Source organism: Pangasianodon hypophthalmus, chromosome 30, assembly GCF_027358585.1.
Source record: "Pangasianodon hypophthalmus isolate fPanHyp1 chromosome 30, fPanHyp1.pri, whole genome shotgun sequence".
Lineage (NCBI taxonomy): Eukaryota > Metazoa > Chordata > Actinopteri > Siluriformes > Pangasiidae > Pangasianodon > Pangasianodon hypophthalmus.
The window spans coordinates 5,832,496-5,856,037 of NC_069739.1; the positions used below are offsets into that span (position 1 = coordinate 5,832,496).

The 23,542-nt window shown below is 39.8% G+C and overlaps 2 protein-coding genes and 2 non-coding genes across 4 annotated transcripts; 1 reads left to right on the forward strand and 3 right to left on the reverse strand.

Annotated features, from left to right (window-relative positions):
• Positions 1–68: 68 nt before the first annotated feature.
• Positions 69–9,363, forward strand: katna1 (katanin p60 (ATPase containing) subunit A 1). Its single transcript, XM_026917866.3, has 11 exons — positions 69–239; positions 1,680–1,843; positions 1,972–2,114; positions 3,516–3,702; positions 4,589–4,704; positions 5,531–5,636; positions 6,571–6,729; positions 6,861–6,987; positions 7,254–7,385; positions 7,506–7,632; positions 8,323–9,363. The coding sequence occupies exons 2-11, from the start codon at positions 1,682–1,684 to the stop codon at positions 8,519–8,521; spliced, it is 1,458 nt and encodes a 485-aa protein (XP_026773667.2). The 5' UTR covers positions 69–239; positions 1,680–1,681; the 3' UTR covers positions 8,522–9,363.
• ginm1 (glycoprotein integral membrane 1) lies at positions 9,159–17,326 on the reverse strand. The gene is made up of 8 exons (XM_034302091.2): positions 17,172–17,326; positions 15,851–15,910; positions 15,160–15,259; positions 14,169–14,326; positions 13,059–13,218; positions 12,742–12,950; positions 11,683–11,846; positions 9,159–10,952 (listed from the first exon to the last, which is right to left on the reverse strand). The coding sequence occupies exons 1-8, from the start codon at positions 17,253–17,255 to the stop codon at positions 10,829–10,831; spliced, it is 1,059 nt and encodes a 352-aa protein (XP_034157982.1). The 5' UTR covers positions 17,256–17,326; the 3' UTR covers positions 9,159–10,828.
• A 4,723-nt stretch (positions 17,327–22,049) lies between these two features.
• Positions 22,050–22,120, reverse strand: trnag-gcc (transfer RNA glycine (anticodon GCC)). Its single transcript has one exon. It is a non-coding gene; the product is annotated as a tRNA-Gly (tRNA).
• A 1,079-nt stretch (positions 22,121–23,199) lies between these two features.
• On the reverse strand, positions 23,200–23,270 carry trnag-gcc (transfer RNA glycine (anticodon GCC)). Its single transcript has one exon. It is a non-coding gene; the product is annotated as a tRNA-Gly (tRNA).
• Positions 23,271–23,542: the final 272 nt, after the last annotated feature.

Below are 23,542 nucleotides of genomic sequence, written 5' to 3' on the forward strand. Positions count from 1 at the left end.
ACGGTTTGGGATACAGCCAGTGCGTTGTACTGCGCATGCGCACCTTTTTATTTTCTCACGCATGCGCGCGTCACTTCCGACGTGTTTACAGAACTTGAGCGCTGCTGCGCGAGTAGCAGCCTAGCTGGAGGAAATCAGTCTCTAAAGAAAGTGGAGAAAGTGTTTCTGTTTTTCCGCGCTAACAGATTAAAACAGAGGTTATGCGTTGTTTTGGGAGATTTTCAGCAACAACCTGACAAGTAAGTCGTGATAATTTAGCTTCGGATGTGTTGTAAAAAGTTAACAGCGAGTGAACGTGTGGTTCCATAGGTCCTGCTAGCTCTTACTGCTATCTCACTGTTTTTATTTTTAATTCGAAATATTTCATAGCAACCACAAACCTAGATTCAATGGATGACTTTATTAGTACTAATAAGCAGGTTTATATTTTGAGGTGTGTATAATTCTCAGTATAAATGAGTAAATAACACCAGTAGCTAGCTGTAAGGGCTGTGTGATATGACCATGTAATATCGATATCGCGATATCTTCATCTAAATCACGTTATTCGATATTGGCAGGTGTCAGTGCTTTTAGTACTCAGTTGGCCATCAGATTCATTTTTTTGTACCAATCATTACATGTCCTGTATTTCTTTGTAAAGAAATGGATCAACCTTATTATCATGCCATTATTTTTGTTGCTATCTTTTTATAGACTTTCTTTAAATTACAATGAAAAAAATTACATATTTTGGATCATAAACAGCACTATTTTCAGTTGTATTAAAATTCCTTTACATTACATAAGAAATAAAACACATGCGCGGGTATTGCTATAGGAAAATAATCAATGACGCGGTGGTGTGATGTGAAATGAACGCAAAATAATCACCCTGAAGTTGATGATTAATAATAACAGCATGTCCTGAGGTGTTTTATTCCTCTTATGCCACTGCGATTTGCCAACAGTTGCAATTCTTCATTCATTAAACAACAACACGTCGTACTTTTTCTACTTATTTATACAGTAGTTACACGTAATGTCGTGGACTTTCATCTCTCAGACTGAAACACCACCACTTTCATTTTTTAATTTACTAATGATTGACATACTTTTTAACCATTTACAGTTACATTTAATGATACAAACAAAACAGGTTATTTCTTCCTCTTACTTATGTTATTGCAGTCTCTCTTTTTTTCCTCTCTCTTGAAGTGAATTAGACAAAAAAAAAAAAAACACAGCTTGGTATGTTGCAGAAAATTACAGAAAACTCCTCTGTCCTGAAGACTTTCCCGTGACGGAAAACGTACAGAGTTACAAAGCGCTGACGCTGGAGACTCCTTCCAAAATGTCAAATAAACATCTCCTCATAGAAAACTGTACCATTTCAATGATGATGCGTTTTTTATTCGTTTATTGTTAGGTTTAGATTATGTGGAGTGACTGCCGGTCAGTTAGACCAAAAAAAATTATTAATAATAACATTAAAAGCTATAACAACAGTAGTGAAAAACCTTGTAGCTTCCCTTTCTTATGTCATAAATCACACTTTTACAGAATTTCCCTTTTTTACACGATGACACTAATGCTTTTTGTTCTCCAGGAAATGACAGACTAGACGCAGATTTGTTTTCTAGCGCTGCACATGACTCGTATGTTAAACCTCCATGTGCTGTCCTCCTGTCCTCTCACAGGAATGAGTTTGTTGGAAATCAGTGAGAACGTGAAGCTGGCCAGAGAGTACGCCTTGCTGGGGAACTACAGCTCAGCCGTGGTCTGCTATCAGGGGGTGCTGGAGCAAATCAGGAAGTACCTGCTCTCTGTGCGAGACTCGTCTGTGCAGCAAAAATGGCAGCAGGTAAACAGTTTCTCCTTTTCAGTCCACAGTTTGGAGATGATTGCTGTAACACTCACGGACGAGTTGAGATTGTTGCAGTGAGTAAATGAGCAAAGCCTTTCAGTGTTGCTCTGAACTCCTGTGGGCAGGTTTGGCAGGAGATAAACGAGGAGAACAAGCACGTGAGGGACATCATGACCACGCTGGAGAGCTTCCAGCTGGACAACGCCCCTTCCAAGCCCAGCGGTTTCAGCCAAGAGAGCGACATCATGCCTGTTCAGGTCGAACATAGGTATGCTCTCTCTCTGTCTCTCTCTCTCTCTCTCTCTCTCTCTCTCTCTCTCTCTCTCTCTCTCTCTCTCTCTCTCTCTGTGTGTGAGTGAAATGTATTGAATTCCACTCACACTCATCATAAAACCTTCATACGATGAGACTGGATCAGACTTTAGATCATCAAAGTGAAGTACAAATAAGAATTTATAATATAAACCTGTAACTGCCGTGCAAATGTTCTTGTATGCGTACAAACGTTTGCGTTCGTATTTTTAATGAAAAATTAAAGAAGCAACTTTTTTTTTTATAGATGTTATGGAAAATCTGAGAATCATTAAAGACATTAAATATTGACAAATGCCAGCATAATAAGGACGAAATCAAGAGAACAAAAAGGTACGTATTGAATATCAAATCGTCCGTGAGTAAACAGATTAACAACGAGCGGATGACAGAGTGACGTTTAAAAAAAAAAAAAAAAAAAAAGTCGGCTTATATATATGCATGCGCACAGAGAGAGAGAGAGAGAGAGAAAGAGAGGACATTTGAGAGTTTCTTTAGTTGGAGACTCTGATTAAATAAAAAACTCAGATTAAATAAAAAAAAAAAAAAAATCCACAGGTGTTAAAGATGTACAAACATTTTTCATGTCTTCAATTTTGGGATGTTTTCAGAGATAATCATACATTTCGGTTTAGCTTACGGTTGCCAAGATTGCTGATTAAGGCTCCATCTTGCACATATTTAAAAATGATACCCAGAGTATCCATAATGCTTACATGTGGTACAGATTTCATATCTAGGTCAATATTAGCGTGCTGCCGTATTGTCTTTTTGCCTTGTGCCTCATTACAGAAGGATAGTTTGCTGTGCACAGGCTTTTTACCGACATTTCAGACTTCCAAAGAGGTGACATGTGAGCTGGATTAATACCCATGTGACTGAAGATTGCTGTCACGAGATCAGAGACTTTACTCCAGTACAGATGTCTGAAGTTAAAGATTAAAAAGTATTAATTCTAACAGAATCGCTGAACAGTATTAATGAGCTGTCGTAGCAACGGTAATAGCTGATTCCTGTCCAAATCAACCTGGTGTTAATGTGCTAACAGGCACGGCTCGGCTCGCCGCTCACCTGTTTTGTAACTCTGCCGTGTTCAAGTCATGCCATAATGAGTCAGTCCGAGGTCGTCGAGGGCATTTGGGCACAGATACTTTTATCCTGTTTGATTCAGCCAATCAAATCCCTTAGAATTTACAACTAATCAGCATTAAATAATGCTTACATTCATAGGAAAAGGCGTTACAAATAAAAGGGAAGAATTTGTCTGGTCAAATCTACTGACCTTCATTAACTAGGTACTAACTTTGATCAATCGCAGAAGTTTTCTCGATGCATGTTCATGTGTGACTGTGTGCAGATCGTCTCCGTGTGCAGTACGCAAGGCCCCGGTGCCGTATAAAGACGGTAAAGCTCACGGCAGCAGATTGAGCGCTGGGCCGCGCTCCCAACACCGACAATCGCCACGCGTCGCTAACGGCGACCGAGGAAAACCGCCGAAGGGCAAAGAGAAGAAAGAAAACACACCGAAGCAGAAAGACGACAAGGTGGGTTGATGCTGTTAGCGTTATTTTTAACAACAGCACACCCTGAAGTGTTTTATTCCTCATCATTGTGATTCATTATTTATTACAGAATGACGTCATAGTTTTTATTCATTTATAGTTGCGTAGATGTCGAGTTAGTTCCAGTTATCACTTACGTTATAGCAGCTATAACGGGTTTGTCTTGTTATTGAGGAACCACAAAGCGAAACATCGTAAAGACTTGGTGAAAAACGTTCAAGTCTCCTTACAGACAGTTTAGAAGTTTTTCTTTAAAGTTATTATTAGGGTTAAATGTGGAGCCCTGTGTATGAGCTGTTACTATAGAAACGATAAGGTATTAGAACAAGCGCATTAATATAGAACGCTCCTGTCAGAGCTGCTGTTATAGAAATTTAATCAACACCTACTGACCAATCAGTATCGAGAATTCAAAAGCTTTGTAAGACTTTTGTCTAATACAGAAATGTTTTCGTGCATTTTACAGTGCAACATGAATAACAAAGGCTTCAGTGATGTTTTATTAGATAGATGAGTAGGCAGACAGATGGTTGAGGGGAAAAAAAAAACTCTGCTGTGTAAATACTGTGTGAGATCCTCATTGTAACTCAACACGTTGTATTTGATATCCTTGTGCCTGTATTTACTTAAACAGAATTACCAACCTGTGATACCGGTTTCCTCCGTCAGAGTAAATACAGGCAGCTCAGAGAGTTTTAATAGCAGAACAATCCTGCAGCTGAGCCACTGTTTGTTTTTTTTGTTTGTTTTTTTTTTTTTTTCTTCATTATAACATTCAATCTTTAATCCTTAAGAAATTATTTTTTTCCCCCTAAACTCACTGCTGCAGTTGTAATGTCCATAATTTCTCCCTCTCCTCTAACTCCAGAACAAACCTGAGGCCTCTGAGCCGGAGGTGAAGAAGTTCGACAGAGGAGGAGAAGACAAAGACCTGATTGAGACGTTGGAGCGAGATATCATCTCACAGAACCCCAACGTGAAGTGGTGCGTTCATCACATTCACTCTGTCGGCCATTTCTTTTATTATAAATAAGCACTACTCTAGAACAGGTAGCATGTACTCATTTGCATGATGTTACCCAACTCCTACTGCTTTTAATCATTAAGTCCAACATCGGCATACGAGCGTGAAGACTTCCTCCTGTGGTGTTTTTTTTTTTTTTTTTTTTTTCCTGGAAATTGATCCGTGTCTGCATGCGTCACTAACATTGTTTTAGTTTTTATGGTGTTTCTGATTAGTGAAGGTTTTTATTAACTATCGTTGAAAGTGTATTCACAAATTAGGCTCCAAAGCATAATTAGGATCCTCCTCCTACAGAACTTACCTCGTGCTTCCTCATTTTTTATCTTTTTGAACATCTACATGGCCGATAATGTAGAAATATCTGTTTTTGTGAGCGGTGACAAACTCAAACATTTGCACACCCGTAAACAAACTTCAGACACAGATACTCTATGTGTGGAATAACGTGTCGGATGTCGCAAAATTCTGCCAAATTTCCCTTTTAAGAAAACATAAATATATTTCACTAAAATAGCACAGAAATGTTTTTATGTACTTATCTAGATTAGGTTCCTCCAAATATCATGCTGGTTAAAAAAATCAGTTAATGAATGAAAATTAGTAAAAAATTCAGTCAGTCCTGAGGATTTTCTCAGGCCACTACACTTTTTTTTTTTTTTTTTTTTTTTTTTTCCCCCCCCTTCTTCTTCTCTTTCCTCCCTAAGGACCTCATAGCAGGCAGAACGTGTTTGCATATATATTAGCATGTGGCCGTGCCACGCTGTTTACCAAGCTCTGCTTTCCCAGGGATGACATTGCTGATCTGGAGGAAGCGAAGAAGCTCCTGAAGGAGGCGGTGGTTCTGCCCATGTGGATGCCCGAGTTCTTTAAGGGAATCAGGCGACCGTGGAAGGTACAGCTGATGTTTTTCCACGTACAAGAAAATTTGTCAGCATTTCTACGGTAACACTGAGAGGCAGAAAAGACTTTGAGAGAGTTTGTTTATAAAGGAAGTGATGACCGGCCCCATCTGCTGGCCAGAAGAGTGCTTAAAAGGGAAAATGTCAATAATGAGGCACTTAATGAAATTTTATTTAATTTTACCGTATGGTTTAGCTGTTTCTGTGTATTATGAACAGCTCATTGCGATTCAGTACTGTGCAAGCAGTTTGACTTTACATGAAAAAAGTGTTAGCTTTGCGGAGTGAAAGGCCACGCCTCCGTCACTAAGAGTAACAGGTAAGAGCAAAACACACACAACGTACACAAAAACGTACACAAAAACAGCACTCTTCTTTTCCCCTCTCAGTAAAAACAGATGATGATCCAATCGACATGAATCTGGAATTGTTGTGTTTTGAACTCTCTGATATTATGCGACACCTAAAGCCCCGCCCCCCTTCCCTCATCTCACATTATTGATACTTAATATTTGGTCTTGAAAAAAGGAAGTGTCAAATCTAACACTTTACAGATAATTTTGATGGTACTGATACTTAGAAAGTGATTCATACTGTGTATCGTTCGGTCTCCGGTCAGCGCAGACATGTTTAAACCGTTTAAGCGGCAGATTGAGAGTGAAAAAATGTCAGCAACGTGGCAGCATTTCAGTTTCTGCAAGGGACATTAGGTAAATGATTAGATTTAATCTACATTTTTTTTTTTTTTTTTTTTTTTAAATTTATTTTTTTTGCTGTTGTGGAGTCACGATTAACGCTGTGTTTATCAGTTCATGAAAAGTTAATCTGTTTTGGTCCTGGTTTCAGCGATTAGTAAATCAGTAATATTGAACATGGAAAATGCTTAGCTGCATTTTTTCCTTTATTCGGTCCGTTCGTTTGTCGCAGGGCGTGCTGATGGTCGGCCCCCCAGGTACGGGCAAAACTCTGCTTGCGAAAGCTGTAGCGACAGAATGCCGGACCACCTTCTTCAACGTCTCCTCCTCTACACTCACCTCCAAATACAGAGGGGAGTCGGAGAAACTGGTGCGCCTGCTGTTCGAAATGGTGAGTCCACACACGGTCCACTCGTTCACAGAGTTCCCTCTGTTTTTACTTCACTGGGTCCATTTCCTTCTGAAGCATTACACGTAACGCCCAAAATGCTCCGCTTTGGTATGTGTGGCACGGGTGTGTAGGCAAGGTTCTACGCTCCCACAACCATCTTCATCGACGAGATCGACTCCATGTGCAGCCGCAGGGGAACTTCAGAAGAGCATGAAGCAAGCAGACGAGTCAAAGCAGAACTTCTGGTGCAAATGGATGGTACGCTTTGAGCAAAAACAGATTATTCCTACTTGCTGTAAACACAGAAATGGTAAATGATTATAATCTGATTAAACAGCTGAATGTTTTTTGGTCGTTTTTCCAGCATTGATTCACTACAGAATCACCAATTTGTTTTAATATATTTTAAATCAAGGTTTATCTTGATTACAGTGTATAATTGCAATGTGTTATTTTTGTCTATATTGTTTATTCCTAAGAGAAGTGATTGATTTGGTTTTTATGATCCATGTTTGGGTGTGTAGGTGTTGGAGGACCGTCTGACAATGACCCTTCTAAAATGGTGATGGTCCTGGCAGCCACTAATTTCCCCTGGGACATCGATGAAGCTCTGAGACGCCGACTAGAGAAAAGGATCTACATACCTCTGCCCACAGGCATGCCAAAAACAATCCAGCACGACACATTTATTATAAAGCAATACAACAAGTGAACAGTTGAATGGATGAATCTGACAATTCCGATATTTGATTAAGTTTGTGTGTTTTGATCTGAAGCTAAGGGCCGGGCCGATCTGCTGAAGATAAACCTGAAGGAGTTGGAGCTGGCTAATGATGTGGAGCTGGATAAGATCGCAGAGCAGATGGAGGGATATTCAGGTGCTGACATCACCAACGTCTGCAGGTACGGACAAACTTCAGTCCTCTTCGCTCGACTGTGTGCTACAGGAAGATTTGGTATTGTGCAAACTATACTAATGAAGCTCTGTTCACATTAATTGCTTCTTTGCACAATTTGGATTCTTAGATTGGCTGTCTTTTGTAATGAAGTAACCCGTATCTGTCTAATGCACATTGCATCAATTAATTCCCCCAAATATCAATTAAATCACCAATTTCCCCATCCTTCAACTGAATAGTCACTGCTGTTGTCCTCTATTGTTGTTTTGCGTCACTGGACGATGACAATAGTGACATTAAAGTGTGTTAAAATCCACATGAATTCTGATCTGACCGTTCTCATTCACGCAACATGGGCAATGATCAGTTATGTATCCGATCTAGGACTAAATACACAAGTTGCTGTAAGTCTGATTTGAAAAGATTGTATTTTTGTGTCTATACGGTCTTGAAAAAAATCTGATCCGTCTTAAACTAAGGGAGAAAATCAGATTTGTTTCACTTCTACCTGGTAATGCGAAAGTAACCTCAGCCTTGAGAATTGGACTCACTGGGATTGACGAGAACAGAGAAGCTGGAGGCGTCTCAAACTAGCTGTCAGCACACTATTAAACAACATGTTCACTATTAAACAACATGCTTTCAATAATAAGCTGAACATTTTATAAGTCTGTGTGTTTATCTATCTGTGTAGAGATGCTTCTCTGATGGCTATGAGGCGACGAATCGAAGGTTTGACCCCGGAGGAGATCCGTAACATTTCCCGAGACGAGATGCACATGCCCACAACCATGGAGGATTTCCAGACGGCTCTGAAGAAAGTGTCTAAATCCGTCTCTGCCGCTGACCTGGAGAAATACGAGAAGTGGATCGCAGAGTTCGGCTCCTGTTGACCCGTTCTAATGCCATCACCTGGGGTACAATTCAGAACGTCCTTAAAGGGGCAGTTTGTAACTTTTAGAGCCTAGAACTTTTCTGCTCCCTCTGAGGGGAACTGCAATGAAAATGCCAAGCCTTACCATTAGACTGAATTGGGCAGATCTGTTCTAGATGGGGGTGGAGTTAATTTCTGGGCCAGAAAAAATATAAACAGGAGAAACTAGAAGAAATTGCAATATTGTAAATTTTTCCAATGTATATACTGTGTATTACAGGTCTCTCTAAAAAAAATTACAAACTGCACCTTTACATTATTTCAGCACTTTGAAATACAAATGGCTGATCTCCACCTGTGGTGGAAAAACAGTCAGGTCACTCAGTAAGGGTTCTTTATTAGTGATCTGAGAGGATCCTGTGGCAGGACAGGATCCGTTACGTTCTGTTGAATCAATATTAAAAAAAAAAAAAAAAAAGTTGATTTTAGCACTTAGTGTCCCAGGAAGGTGCTTCCGAAAGACAACGTAAAACGCCACCAATGAGCACGTAGTCAGTCTGTGATTTATTGTAATTGTCTTCACATACCAAATAGTTTTATAATGCACAAGAACATCTCTTTTTATTTTTTGAAATTACACTGACAGTCATTTGTGGTGCTGCCTCGATTCGTTCGAGGTGAACTTCAATTACACTACTTCCAATCAGGGGCCTTTTTTCCAGTAAACAAGTGACCCAGTCTATTTTTTTTTATAAGACTGATCTCATTCCAAAATACTTGTACATCTATCTTTTTTTATTTAGCTGACAAAGTGGTAATGTTGTTGTTTATGAAGATAATAATAAAGTTCTATGAAAAACAGTTACAGAGTGAAACTTTGTGTTCTGAAGCGTGCGCTCGTGCTCCTGCAAGTTCCAAAACATGATGGTCAGATACGCAATTAACACTTTAATTACCCTCAAACACACCGTGTACCTCGATAACTACAGTGTTTGGATTAGGACAGTGGAGCTCTAATGCTGGATAGAAACAGAAGCTGCTCTATTAATATAAGAGAATTAATAATGTATTATGAAGTAAGTTAATTTCCTGAAAGAGTTCGACCCTTGTGAGTGTCCAGCTTTAAGTAAGGAATAAAACACGATGTTAACACCCTGAAGTTGATTATTTTCCACTAACAGCACATCCTAAAGTGTTTTATTCTTTTTATATGACAGTAATTAGGGAACTCTAATGATTTTGCACATTGTTCACGTCATACTTATCTCTCTTAAAGGCAGGCAGCTTGTCATATTACCGAGAACCTGAGATAATTATTAGTATTAGAGCGAGCGTGTTGATATAAACCTGTGATTTGAATTACAGCTGGAATTACTGTCAGTGCTGCTATTGTAGAAAATTAATCAACCAGATTAAATCAGACCAATCAGATTTGAGAATTAAACAGTGCTGTGATGTAGACATTAATGGTTACTCAGGACCTGCAGCTTTGTTTCTGTGTCCTAATCTCAAGCCTCAGTATGGTGAAGAACGACAGCAGCGATATTTAAACACATTAATGAATCTGTCAGGGCAGAAATACAGAAGAAGAAAAAAAAAAAAAATCAATGGCTCGTTTCATTAAATAAACGTACTGTAAGCATTGTACACACTGATAACGTTGAAGCAAAAGCCAAAGCAATGTTTCTTATTTGGATGTGCATAAACGCAACTGAGAATTTTTATTTCGTTTTTGTTTCGTATACATGGATATGATCGTGGTCTGAGAGCAGACAACATGCCATGTGGTTCAATTTTACAACTCTAACATTAAAGCAGCTAATTCAGGACATTATCATAGAACTTCCACATGAGTGAAACCGAAATGTGAAGTACTCTCTCACTTCTTCAAAGGTGCAATCACTTAAATTCATTCAGTGTACAGTATATTCCTTCTTCTTGTCATCGGAAATGTTTGTGACCGCTCTCCGCATTAGCTACGCAAAAATTTTAAAACACAGACCATAATATGTAGCTTGGACCCGAAACTACACCATATCCTACTTTATCATGTCTTAACGTTCACGTCTTAGTGTGAGTTAAGTGCATAAATACGTCATCATACACAACAGGATATTTTTTCCATAGACACAATGCAATAGCAACTTGAAAAATACAAACAAAATAGTAAATATTAAATCTGGATAATGCCTCAGTGGAACAGAAACATCGCTCACTCTTTTGAATAAAGAAACGGATAAATCTGAGACTCGTAAAGTGCTACATTTGGAAAGGAAAACACTCACAGAAATGCCAAAAGCAGGTAATGGGGGGAAAAAAAGAAAAATCAGTACAGCTCTCCTTTCACACAGCTCTTCTCTTGCTCCTCCACCTCCAGCTCCACGTTCTCTATCAGGCTCTGCTTCTCCTCCTCCGGCATCAGGGTCTCTGGGTTCAGATGAAAGAAACCCCTGACAAAAACACACACACAAAAAGATGTTATTTTATTATATATCTTATTATAAGGGACTGACAGGATTATACGAGTGATAACACTCAGCAAAGTGTTAGGAGTGAAACACTTAAAGCCACCTTAAAGCTGACTATTTTCCTATAACATTTTTTATTCTTCTTATTCCACATCAATTTGCCAAAAATACTTTATTTATTGAAGAACGACACCATACTTAATACTTCTATCCAACATTTTATGATGTGGAATGTCATAAAACGTTACATTAATTATATTACAAAGTCACAGTTGCTTTACTGATCTAAATTCCTAGTCCAAAAGATTACACTTACACGCCCTTCTCAGTTTTTAATGAAATCATTTTCACACCCTGGAGCCTATAAATAATTTCAAAAACTCCCTGTACTCTTTATTTGCAAAAGGAAATACGAATACACACATCGCCGTAATTCCGTATGAGCAGGAGCAGTGATTTAAATCTGATTAAATTTTTAACCGGAACAACGTTAGGGATGTCAGACTATAAGAACCACCTGCCAGCCAATCAGAAACGTGAACAGACGCTGAATTCAATCTACCCTTGAGCAGTGACAAAATGACTGTACACAAAGACAAGCTGTAGAAACTTCTCATAATGTAGAATAATGGTTCACTTGATATGCATTGTGTTTAATTAAAAAATAAAAATAAAAAAAGCACAGCTCCAGCTTGTGGGAGCAAAGTCGTACTTGTGTTCGCACGTGGGAAACAAGAGGTCGAGGATCTTGATGATGACCGCAGAGCCGACGACGCCGACGACCACCACCCACATGATGAGGAAGAAGAGCGGCAGAGACTCGTAGCAGAAGCGCTTCAGCCTGTCTCTGAGCTCCTCCACCCACCGACACACCACCTGCACAGAGCCAGAGTGAACACACACACACATCAGTCACGGACATCACATCGACCAGACTTAATCCATAAGGCTAAAATTATGATAATGGGCAGCACATTTGCAAAACAAAAAAAAGCCTTTTTAGATTTCTAATCAAAATGGCTGCAGTCCACGCCCAGTCTACGCCCACTTTCCCTCATAAACCTGTACTGCCTGCCCGGAATTTACGAATTTACACACTGGAACCTAGATCTTCAAATTTATGACAAAATAATACATTCACAATACAGTTTTATTATTATTATTATTATTATTGTTACAGAAGAATGGCTAGAGCGTTTTTGTAACACTGTAACCATAACAACCCTCTTACCAGTCATAGCTAGTATCAGCTAATCAGCTAACTAGATTACATTTATTCATCAGATTATTTATTTATTATTAGCAGTAACGCAGATAAAATTAAGATAGGTGTAACTCTGGTGATGAGGAAGTTGTTTGTTTTGCTATAGCCTTGGAGGCAAAAATTTAAGAGAATTTGAGCTGCTTGTTAAAGTGCCACGATTAAAGTGTGATGCCACATCGCGTATCAGTGAATGTCCTAAAAATAGAGATTTTTTTGTTATATTGCAACATTCAAATGTCGGCTATTAAATATTTTCCAGTCAGCATGTTGTAAGTCTTTATATTCTCGCAATAACACGATTTTTCCTCTATGTTTGTTTATCTCACTCGCTCCCCGATGTGCATTCTGATTGGTCAGGAGGTATGGACATCAGCTGGAGGTTGAGGATTAAAAAAAAAAAAAAAAAATGCAAGTGTGAAAGTAGCCTCAATCAGTCCTAATCAAAATTTTTTTAGAATTTAAAAAAAAAAAAATCTGAAATACACCCAGTTCTGTTCAACTCCTCACGTTATAAGACGAGGGCGACTGTCGGAGAGGGACGTCTGGCAGCAGGTCATCAGGATTAACTTTCTCCTCGGGTGCGTCCTCGTACAGCGCGCTGGGTTCCATGCGCAGTGGCGTCTCGGGAAGCTTTCCCGGTGCGGCCGTCTCCTCCTGCGTGGTTTCAGCCTGCCTCAGTGGGTAGTGACTGGTCGTATGTAGGACCTGGTCCTCGACTACACAGGAGGAGAATCAGTCATTAGTGTTGCGTTACAGATACAGATCAATAACTTCTCCTGACTAAATAGATAAACACGAAAAAACAGATCACAGGGAACACCAGCCTGTTTTAGCGATGTACTCGTCGGTCATGATGATGTCATTCTCTCGCGGCATGGCGACGATCTTGCTGGATCTGGCTGGGTAGATGTTTTGTTCCTGGGTGACTTCCTCAGAGGTCTGGTTCAGCAGCATTTTCACTTCCCACACGTCGGGCTGCCAAACCTGCACGGTTCCACATCATACAACAATTGACACCACAGTGCTGTTGAACTCTCCAGTGTGATTTGGTGCTGAATTTTCTAGAACAGCAGCTCTGTCAGTAGCGCAGCAGCAAATCACAGGTTTACATTAATCGTTTCTATAGTAACAGCTCATTCACAGGGACTAGTATGGTCCAGCTATACAGATCAAAACTTCTAATAATTGATATGGTGAACAATCATCATTGTGACTAAGTCTTTAGGATGGTTTCTATGTAATATAAGTTCTGTTATAGGAGGAATAAAACACTGAAATATAACAAACTTATGAAAAATATAATAAACACTGAAAATAATAAACTTTATTTTTCTATAACAGCACGCCCCCAAGGGTTTTATTCCTTACTTAATGACTACTAATGTATTTTTAGTAATATGTAAAATATAACTAAAATATGTAATAAAATAAAATAATAAAATGTGTAATTTATAATTTTTTTTTGTTTTCCACACTTTTAAATTTAGCAGCGTAATCTTTCAGCAAGTCAGATTTTAAAAAGGAAGTAATAACCTGTTTTTTGGGTTTTTTGTTTTTATAAATACATAACCATACATAAATTTAATTCCTAGTGGAGCTACATTTACATTTACATTTAATTACATTAATGATTTCTGCTAAAATTCTGCATTTAAAATCTGGAAAGTAAAATAGTGATTCCAGTGTCCAAGATGGCAGCCGACATAATAGTGGGGTTTTGTTCATGTTTATAGATTACAGTAAGTCCCACTGTGTCCTAAATCACATCAGCAAGTCTGTGTAACATCACTGAAGAGGCTGATTATTTTTAGAGAAAAAGACTTCCCAGTGCAACACTAAAGAAGCAGACGTCCGGGCTGATCGATTACATTTGGAGAAAGTTTATACTGTACTGGTACATCATTAATAGTTTTAAAAAAAACAGGAAGTCAGACCTTCTCTTCACCCAGTTGGATCATCTCCTGCCCCAGAGTCAGCAGCAGCACCTCGTCTCCTGCTTCGCTCTGCAGGTACGAGTGATCCAGCATCAGCCTCAACACGCTGCTGATCAACGTCCCGGCGCCGTCGCTCAGGCTCACGTTACTGTCGTCTACTGTGGAGGCAGAAGAGAGTGTGAGAGTGTTAGCGCATGATAAGATACTCAACGCAGCAGAGATTCAAACACAGGCAAAGATGTGAAGTGTTAAACTTCATACAAAACCTTATATAAGACAGATATGGGATTTAAACCCAGATTAAAAATCTACTTATTTAACCTGGCCTAATTATAGTTCTTAGTTCTTTTATCCTATTAAATATATTTAAAAAAATTTGAATTTGGTGCAATTTTCATAGATTTACACTTCATTCATTAATGAGTGTAGATGGTTCATTAATGTGCGTATACACAGGTTTATATTAATAAGTTTCTTCTAATAAAAGCGTGTTGTTATTTAGAAAACATAAAGGCATAATCATTGACATGGTAAAGTTTTCTGTGAATAGATGTTTAACATTTACTGAAGGAGTCGGAGTTTATGTTATACATATGTTATTTGTCTTATTAACTTTAAGAGAGAGAAAAACAGAGAGGGAATGACTGTTTATAGCTGCTATAATGCAAATAATAACAGGAACTAACTTGTCTCCTGGACATTCCACAACATTAAAGCTAACTATAAATAGTTAAAGGTATAATGAGTCGTTCGTCTATAAATAAGGAAGTGTAATTGTTGGCAAAATGCTGTGGTATAAGAGGAATACTTCACAACACGCTGTTATATGAGAGTCTGGCACACATGCAATCGTATTAATCGTATGAATTGAAAAATAATTACACCTATAACATAATCCAGGGCAGGTTTGACATTTTCACCATTCCCAGTGCAAGGAATCTCTCATGCTAATGTGAAATACACTTCCTAAGATGCTTGGAGCCGTACTCACACAGCAAAGCCTGGCATGGCATCCTCATCACCTCTGACGGCTTGAGCGGAACCCCGTTGACGTTAGTTTTATTGTCCACCAGGGTGACGTTCAAGTTTATCTGAAATGGAAAAGGACCAGAGAACACTTTTGTATGTAGCTGTCAGCTTCCATCATTCCTAAAAAATATCATCATATCAGCTTTTTATTACCTAACTGTACAGAAAACGTGTGTATGAGTGGGCACGGAGGCCGGGGAAAAAACAATGTCATTTTTGAAGTGTGGAAGCAAGTGACTAGTGATATCTAATAAGACAAGGTTGAAAGAAAGAACACAAATTGATAAATAACTTACATAGCCAAATAACAGCCACAGAATGCTTCTAATTTTCCCTTCGTTTTTTGTCCGAATCATTAGATGCTCTTATAATGTAGAAATAAATCTAAGCTGGTAAACATTAGCTTAGTTAAGTAATTTCCTATCGACTGTCTAACACGGGGTTTAACACGAGGTAACGACTGCAACAAGTCAAACAGCCAATCAAAATACTTGTGGGCGGGATTACATCTGTCACCCCTCCCACTGTGTAACCGTGCAACACAGCGAGGGCTCGCTGTAATAAACAAGTCTGTAGATTTTAAGGTGATTGCCTAAAAGTATTCAGATATTCAGATGTAATGTGGTTGTGATGTGATGTGGTTTGTTGGTTACCTGCACGTTATAGGTCAACTCGTCATTTTCACTAACTGCTGTCACATTGATCACGTTTTCCTGCGGATGCACACAATGAATTACACACACATACTTAATGCTACACAGAATGATGCTGTTAATGACTTCCTTTTAGCCAGTAGATTCACACTCCTAATCAAAGAATACAAATCATTATTACAATTGTGTGATTGCCATTATGACGGAAACTGGAATTTTTAGTCAGTCTCGCAGTATGTTTCCCAATATAATTCCCAGTATGGTTCCAAGTATGATTCCTGATATGACACTCAGAACAGATTCCTGATACGACTCCCAGTATGATTCCTGATACGACTCCCACTATGATTCCTGATACGACACCCAGTATGATTCCTGATACGACATCCAGTATGATTCCTGATACGACACCCAGTATGATTCCTGATACGACACCCAGAATAGATTCCTAATAGGATTCCCAGTATGATTCCTGATACGACTCCCACTATGATTCCTGATACAACTCCCACTATGATTCCTGATACGACACCCAGTATGATTCCTGATACGACACCCAGTATGATTCCTGATACGACATCCAGTATGATTCCTGATACGACATCCAGTATGATTCCTGATACGACACCCAGTATGATTCCTGATACGATTCCCAGAATAGATTCCTGATACGACTCCCAGTATGATTGCTGATTTGACTCCAGGTATGATTCCTAATATGCAGCTTTATCATCATTCGACTGAACTTGGAAGTGAGAAGTCCCTCCATTACCCCTTACTGCATCTTCTATTTTATCATCTACTGATCCTGTTCAGTTGTTCATATTACACAAGAGCATATAAACAGGGTCTAAATTTAGATTTTGAGCAGTGGAGTCAGGAAATAATTTTCCTACCCGTTTTCCATAAATCCCGCCCCCTGTTGTACGATTGGCTACTACTGCATCTTCATCGTCTGTGTCTATTTCATTTATTAAAGCTGGGTTCGAGGTTCCAGCCAATCATAATCCAGGGGGCGGAACTTGTCCAAATGCGGGTGTGGAATAAAATAATATATAATAATAATAATAATAATAATAATAATAAATAACGAAAGTGAGCTAGCTAGTAACCAACACAGACACGTTTCCTGAAGCAATAGATGTAAATTATATTTATAAACCTCCCTATTAACTAACAAACAAATTAATCGAAACATAGCTAGTGTAATCGCGACATAAACTAGTGAAGCTAGTCAGCAGCTAGCAATGTTCGCTAGCTGATTCAGGAACCACGGTTATCTCGCGGATATCAGCCTTTTCAACCATTTTAAAACCCTTACCGTGCCAAACTGTCGCGTTTCTGTCGAAGCACAGACCAAAAGTGAAGAAATAATTAATACAAATATTCCCCAGGACGACGCCATCACTGCTAACAAAACACGAACGCCTCCTTCTTCTTTTAGGAAGCTAACCGCTGAAATGCGCTTTACTGCCCCCCAGTGGAGAGAAGAGCGCACTACACACACACACACACACACACACACACACACACACACACACACACACACACACACACACAATAAAATATTGGTCAGTGATGAAGTTTAAGTGGTGAAATCCTTTTTGACCAAAGTTTACCAAAAGCCTTTATACAATCCTAGACATTAACATTGTCAAACATTGTTATAAAGCAGGAGTTCTGTCCTTTCAAAGAATAATTATTGACGGGTGTTTTCATGCCGTAGCAGCTGCTGGTGTGAAAGATAGAAAAAAAAGATGCACTGCATTACAGCAGTAAACAGTCTCATACTAGAAGGCTGACCAGGGTGGTTGTAAAATATGAATGGATCGAGATGTCAGTGAAAGCCGAGGCTAATATGATGCAGTGTCACTGATGAACTCCGAATCGTCCCACTTTCTCCTCCTCTGCAGTGTAGACCATCATGTGCTTGTGATTTACACTCCATCAATACATCACCTCACACCTCTTTCATCCCACTACACTCTGGGGAATGGGCAGAAAAAAAAGATGAAAGAGAAAGAGTTCCTGAGTCTGGTGTATCAGCTGGTCCATCTCTCTCATCTTTCTCCCTCCTTTGGCTTTTGTTCTTTCTTTCTCTTTTTCTCTGTAGACTCAATAATGGCTGGCCAGGACTAAAGGTTCTTGCCCAATTACACAGCAGTTACAGGACAATCGAGAGGAACAAGACGCTTCACAAAGGCTTATGTAAGAACTCACCAGGGGCAGGATTCTGCTCTTTCAGTCTATACAATGATTGTGCATCTTTTTCAGTTATGGTGAGAGAGAGCACAACACTGGCACCATTAGCAACAATTAAAAAATGGGATATCAAACAGTAGCTTTGCTTTTTACACTGAAATTGCAGTATGCATTCTCTCAGGCACCACAGACTCTCTGAAGACATCCAGAGGTGTCCACTTTTTGGCCAGCCTGGTCTGACTTAAATGCATACTCAGGAATGTTTAACGCATGTTTCCTCACAGAAAACATCACAAATAAATTCAATGCTGAACACGGACAACCCACAAAACAGGCGGACATTCCATTTTTTTGGCCTCTGGTAAAAAGAGTTAAATAAACAGCATGTTTTACTTTAGCATTGTCCCTAACCAGGTAAGATTTACACTGCTGCTGGAGTGTTATATCATTTGTTGTGCTGTTCCTGTCCCGTCTGAAGGTTTTAATTTGTAAGTAGATACTGCATTAAAAAACTGGTTTTAGGTTGTGCAATTAACAGGAATTTTTTGATACCAGTCCCCCTCAGCATATGGTACCTAGCATTGTGGATTCCTGGACTTGTTTTGGCAAGCTTGGCTAGCTTTGGTAAGTTTTTGCATTTGGTTAGATATGTGCTTTTACTGGACTCTTTAATGCTAGGCACCTTAGATTGAAAATATTTTTCAAAACCTCATGGTAATTAGATGACTATTGTGTGCAACGCTTTGCCCAATTAAATAACACTGCTAAACTGAAAGCAATGTTGTAAAGTGCTCAGAATAACTCAGTTTGCTATATTTTGCATTTGGCTAGCAGCCAATAGATGTCTGTGATGGGAAAGTAAACAAGACTATTTGTTGAAAATTCTGCCAGAAATTACTCCATCTTATCTACTTGGGTTATTGCAGAACCACATTGTTGCACCTTAATTATACTGAAAGTCTTAGCTTTGGAAGATATTTGTTTTTAGGCCTTGAAGAACAGGGTCCTTTTGAGGGAATAACACACATCACACTAGGGTTAAGACACTAACACTAGTACAACAGGCATGGTCATTTTTGACCTGTTGTAATTTTGTGATGTAATTGCTTAAATAAAACACATGTCCCTGAATTTTATTGAATTAGTGGTTATTTTAGTCTAATATTAATTATGTTATATATCATAATATTGAGAAGTACACACTGGTTCCGAGTATTTCATTGCAGTATCTCATGAGACCTTTTCTCATATTTCTCATGAGACCTATTCTCATGCATAATCATGATACTGTTTAATTTTATATACATTCACTGTTCTTACTGAATTTGTTATCAGTTGAATAATATCTATGCTGACAGTGGTCTATGTTAATGAAAGCATTTATTTCAGAAATGACAATTGTAAGAAATAAAGATTTCTGCAAAACAAAATCAGATATTCCCTTGTTGACTGGTTGATATGCAGTTTTGGTTCCCTTTGCGTACTTTTGCCAATAGACTTATCCTGAAACTTGCAGGGTACTTACAAAAATATAAACAGGAAGCTCTTATAGTTATGAATCCAGATTTTTAATGTACACATTTTGTTACATATGTACATGTTTTGACATGTGCTCAGGTGTATGTGTATGCCAAAAAAGCTAAAAAAGCTAAAAATTTGAAAAGTTGATGCAAATATCAGTTACTTCAGTTATCCAAAAAATGAGCAAGCATGCACATAACTAGTACTAATGTAGATATGTAGTCTAGGTCTTGTGTAATTCAGTGGCATTGAATCCCTCAGCAACTCTGGGGGACTTGGCATCACTTGTAATTGTCTTTGGGTGAAGGCACATGGCTAATGATCCATTTTAAATACCTAGCTGTGTACTGGCTTGGAGTCTGACCTGATCCTCCGTCATGCCAGGTGAAAATTCTACCACTAAACCAACAATGCTTATACTTAAGACTATTGTCTTCAAGTAAGTATATTGCCACAACAGCAATTTCCTCAGTATAACTGGACTCTGGATTATATTTAGGAAGTAACCCTGCCAGGTCATATTTTTATGTTTTTTACTTCTGTCCTCTACTTGACCCTGTTTATTTCCTCAGCATAACGGTAGTATGGAGTATGGATTTGTAAGGCGTCCATGCCACTTTGTATTTTTGTGTGTTTTACTTCTGTTATCTACTTGAACCTGTTTATTTTTTGTCTGCTGCGTCAGCAACTTGCTCTGTGTAAGAGGAGTCTGGACTATGATTTCCCAAGGCAGCCATGCCGATCCGTAATTTCACGGTTGTTTTGTCTGTCCTCTACCCCTTTTGTACTTTGTTTCTGGTTCACCAATGATCACAGTCCTTCGAAATAAGCAGAGTATACCTTTATGTACTACACGTTTTCTTTGCAGTTGACTCATCTTGTGGTGAGTCTGTTAATCAAATTTGAAAAAGAGCACCTTAAGTGTGATTCGCTTGTGTCATAGAGTGGCATCGAATCCCTCCACAGCCGTTGTTTGTACACCTTCACGTACTACACTTTTTCTTTGCAATTTACTTACCTTGCAGTACGTCTGTTAATCAAATTTGAAAAAGAGCACCTTAAGTGTAAGCCTTTTGTATAATTGAGTGGCGTTGAGTCTCTCCACAACTGTAGTTTGTACACCTTCGTGTACTACACATTTTCTTTGCAGTTTACTTATCTTGCAGTGAGTCTGTTAATCAGCTTTGAAACAGAGCACCTTAAGCATAAGCCCCTGGTATAATTGGGCAGCATTGAATCCCTCTGCCATGCAAGCTTGGGCAGAATTGACAACGCTCGTAAACCTCCTTGGGTGAAGGTTCTTGCCACACAGACGGCTTCAAAAGACAGCTGTGGCAGGCCGCGTGGCAGGCGAGAATTCTACCACTGAACCACCAATGCCTACCTGGTGGGTGCCGGGACGGCTCCGCATGCGGTCTGCAGGTAAGTATGCTGCTGCGTCTGCAATTTGGTTTCAAGTTTGAAAAAAGAGCACCTTAAGTCTAACCCTAGTATGGGCGGACCTGGCATCACTTGCAATTGTCTTTGGGTGAAGGCGCTTGACCAATGCTCAACTTTCAATCGGGAGTTCTGCATTGGCCTGGAATCTGACCCGGTCCTCCCGCATGGCAGGTGAAAATTCCACCACTGAACCAACAATGCTGACACGAAAGACACGGGGAAGACCTATGAGACTGTCGTCTTCGGGCAAGTATATTGCGGCGCCAGCAATCTCCTCAGCATGACGGGATTCCGGATTACGTATTTAGGAGGCAGCCATGCCGCTTCATATTTTTGTGGGTTTTGCTTCTGTCCTCTCCTTGAACCTGTTTATTTATTTGTCGACTGCATCAACAACTTGCTCTGTGTAAGAGGAGTCTGGACTATGATTTCCCAAGGCAGCCATGATCCGTAATTTCACGGTTGTTTCGTCTGTCCTCTACTTGACCTGTTTTGTACTTTGTTTCTGGTTCACCAATGATCACAGTCCTTCGAAATAAGCAGAGTACACCTTCATGTACTACACGTTTTCTTGGCAATTGACTCACCTTGTGGTGAGTCTGTTAATCAAATTTGAAAAAGAGCACCTTAAGTGTGATTCGCTTGTGTCATAGAGTGGCATCGAATCCCTCCACAGCCGTTGTTTGTACACCTTCATGTACTACACTTTTTCTTTGCAATTTACTTATCTTGCAGTACGTCTGTTAATCAAATTTGAAAAAGAGCACCTTAAGTGTAAGCCTTTTGTATAATTGAGTGGCGTTGAGTCTCTCCACAACTGTAGTTTGTACACCTTCGTGTACTACACATTTTCTTTGCAGTTTACTTATCTTGCAGTGAGTCTGTTAATCGGCTTTGAAAAAGAGCAGCTTAAGCCTCTGGTATAATTGGGCAGCATTGAATCCCTCTGCCATGCAAGCTTGGGCAGAATTGACAACGCTCGTAAACCTCCTTGGGTGAAGGTTCTTGCCACACAGACGGCTTCAAAAGACAGCTGTGCATTGGCCGGGAATCGAACCCGGGCCTCCCGCGTGGCAGGCGAGAATTCTACCACTGAACCACCAATGCCTACCTGGTGGGTGCCGGGACGTCTCCGCATGCGGTCTGCAGGTAAGTATGCTGCTGCGTCTGCAATTTGGTTTCAAGTTTGAAAAAAGAGCACCTTAAGTCTAACCCTAGTGTGGGCGGACCTGGCATCACTTGCAATTGTCTTTGGGTGAAGGCGCTTGGCCAACGCTCAACTTTCAATCGGGAGTTCTGCATTGGCCTGGAATCTGACCCGGTCCTCCCGCATGGCAGGTGAAAATTCCACCACTGAACCAACAATGCTGACACGAAAGACACGGGGAAGACCTATGAGACTGTCGTCTTCGGGCAAGTATATTGCGGCGCCAGCAATCTCCTCAGCATGACGGGATTCCGGATTACGTATTTAGGAGGCAGCCATGCCGCTTCATATTTTTGTGGGTTTTACTTCTGTTATCTACTTGAACCTGTTTATTTATTTGTCGACTGCATCAACAACTTGCTCTGTGTAAGAGGAGTCTGGACTATGATTTCCCAAGGCAGCCATGATCCGTAATTTCAAAGTACTCTTTTGTACTTTGTTTCTGGTTCACCAATGATCACAGTCCTTCAAAATAAGCAGAGTACACCTTCATGTACTACACGTTTTCTTGGCAATTGACTCATCTTGTGGTGAGTCTGTTAATCAAATTTGAAAAAGAGCACCTTAAGTGTGATTCGCTTGTGTCATAGAGTGGCATCGAATCCCTCCACAGTCGTTGTTTGTACACCTTCACGTACTACACTTTTTCTTTGCAATTTACTTACCTTGCAGTACGTCTGTTAATCAAATTTGAAAAAGAGCACCTTAAGTGTAAGCCTTTTGTATAATTGAGTGGCGTTGAGTCTCTCCACAACTGTAGTTTGTACACCTTTGTGTACTACACATTTTCTTTGCAGTTTACTTATCTTGCAGTGAGTCTGTTAATCAGCTTTGAAACAGAGCACCTTAAGCATAAGCCCCTGGTATAATTGGGCAGCATTGAATCCCTCTGCCATGCAAGCTTGGGCAGAATTGACAACGCTCGTAAACCTCCTTGGGTGAAGGTTCTTGCCACACAGACGGCTTCAAAAGACAGCTGTGCATTGGCCGGGAATCGAACCCGGGCCTCCCGCGTGGCAGGCGAGAATTCTACCACTGAACCACCAATGCCTACCTGGTGGGTGCCGGGACGGCTCCGCATGCGGTCTGCAGGTAAGTATGCTGCTGCGTCTGCAATTTGGTTTCAAGTTTGAAAAAAGAGCACCTTAAGTCTAACCCTAGTGTGGGCGGACCTGGCATCACTTGCAATTGTCTTTGGGTGAAGGCGCTTGGCCAACGCTCAACTTTCAATCGGGAGTTCTGCATTGGCCTGGAATCTGACCCGGTCCTCCCGCATGGCAGGTGAAAATTCCACCACTGAACCAACAATGCTGACACGAAAG

Excerpts from the sequence above, each read along its gene's own strand:
- katna1 (XM_026917866.3), top strand. The coding sequence starts at position 1,682 with ATGAGTTTGTTGGAAATCAGTGAGAACGTGAAGCTGGCCAGAGAGTAC. Across the intron at positions 3,703-4,588 it reads CGAAGCAGAAAGACGACAAG|AACAAACCTGAGGCCTCTGA; the intron begins GTGGGTTGATGC and ends CTCTAACTCCAG. Across the intron at positions 6,730-6,860 it reads TGCGCCTGCTGTTCGAAATG|GCAAGGTTCTACGCTCCCAC; the intron begins GTGAGTCCACAC and ends ACGGGTGTGTAG.
- ginm1 (XM_034302091.2), bottom strand. The coding sequence starts at position 17,255 with ATGGCGTCGTCCTGGGGAATATTTGTATTAATTATTTCTTCACTTTTG. Across the intron at positions 15,911-17,171 it reads AAACGCGACAGTTTGGCACG|GAAAACGTGATCAATGTGAC; the intron begins GTAAGGGTTTTA and ends GTGCATCCGCAG. Across the intron at positions 13,219-14,168 it reads TCCAACTGGGTGAAGAGAAG|GTTTGGCAGCCCGACGTGTG; the intron begins GTCTGACTTCCT and ends GGAACCGTGCAG.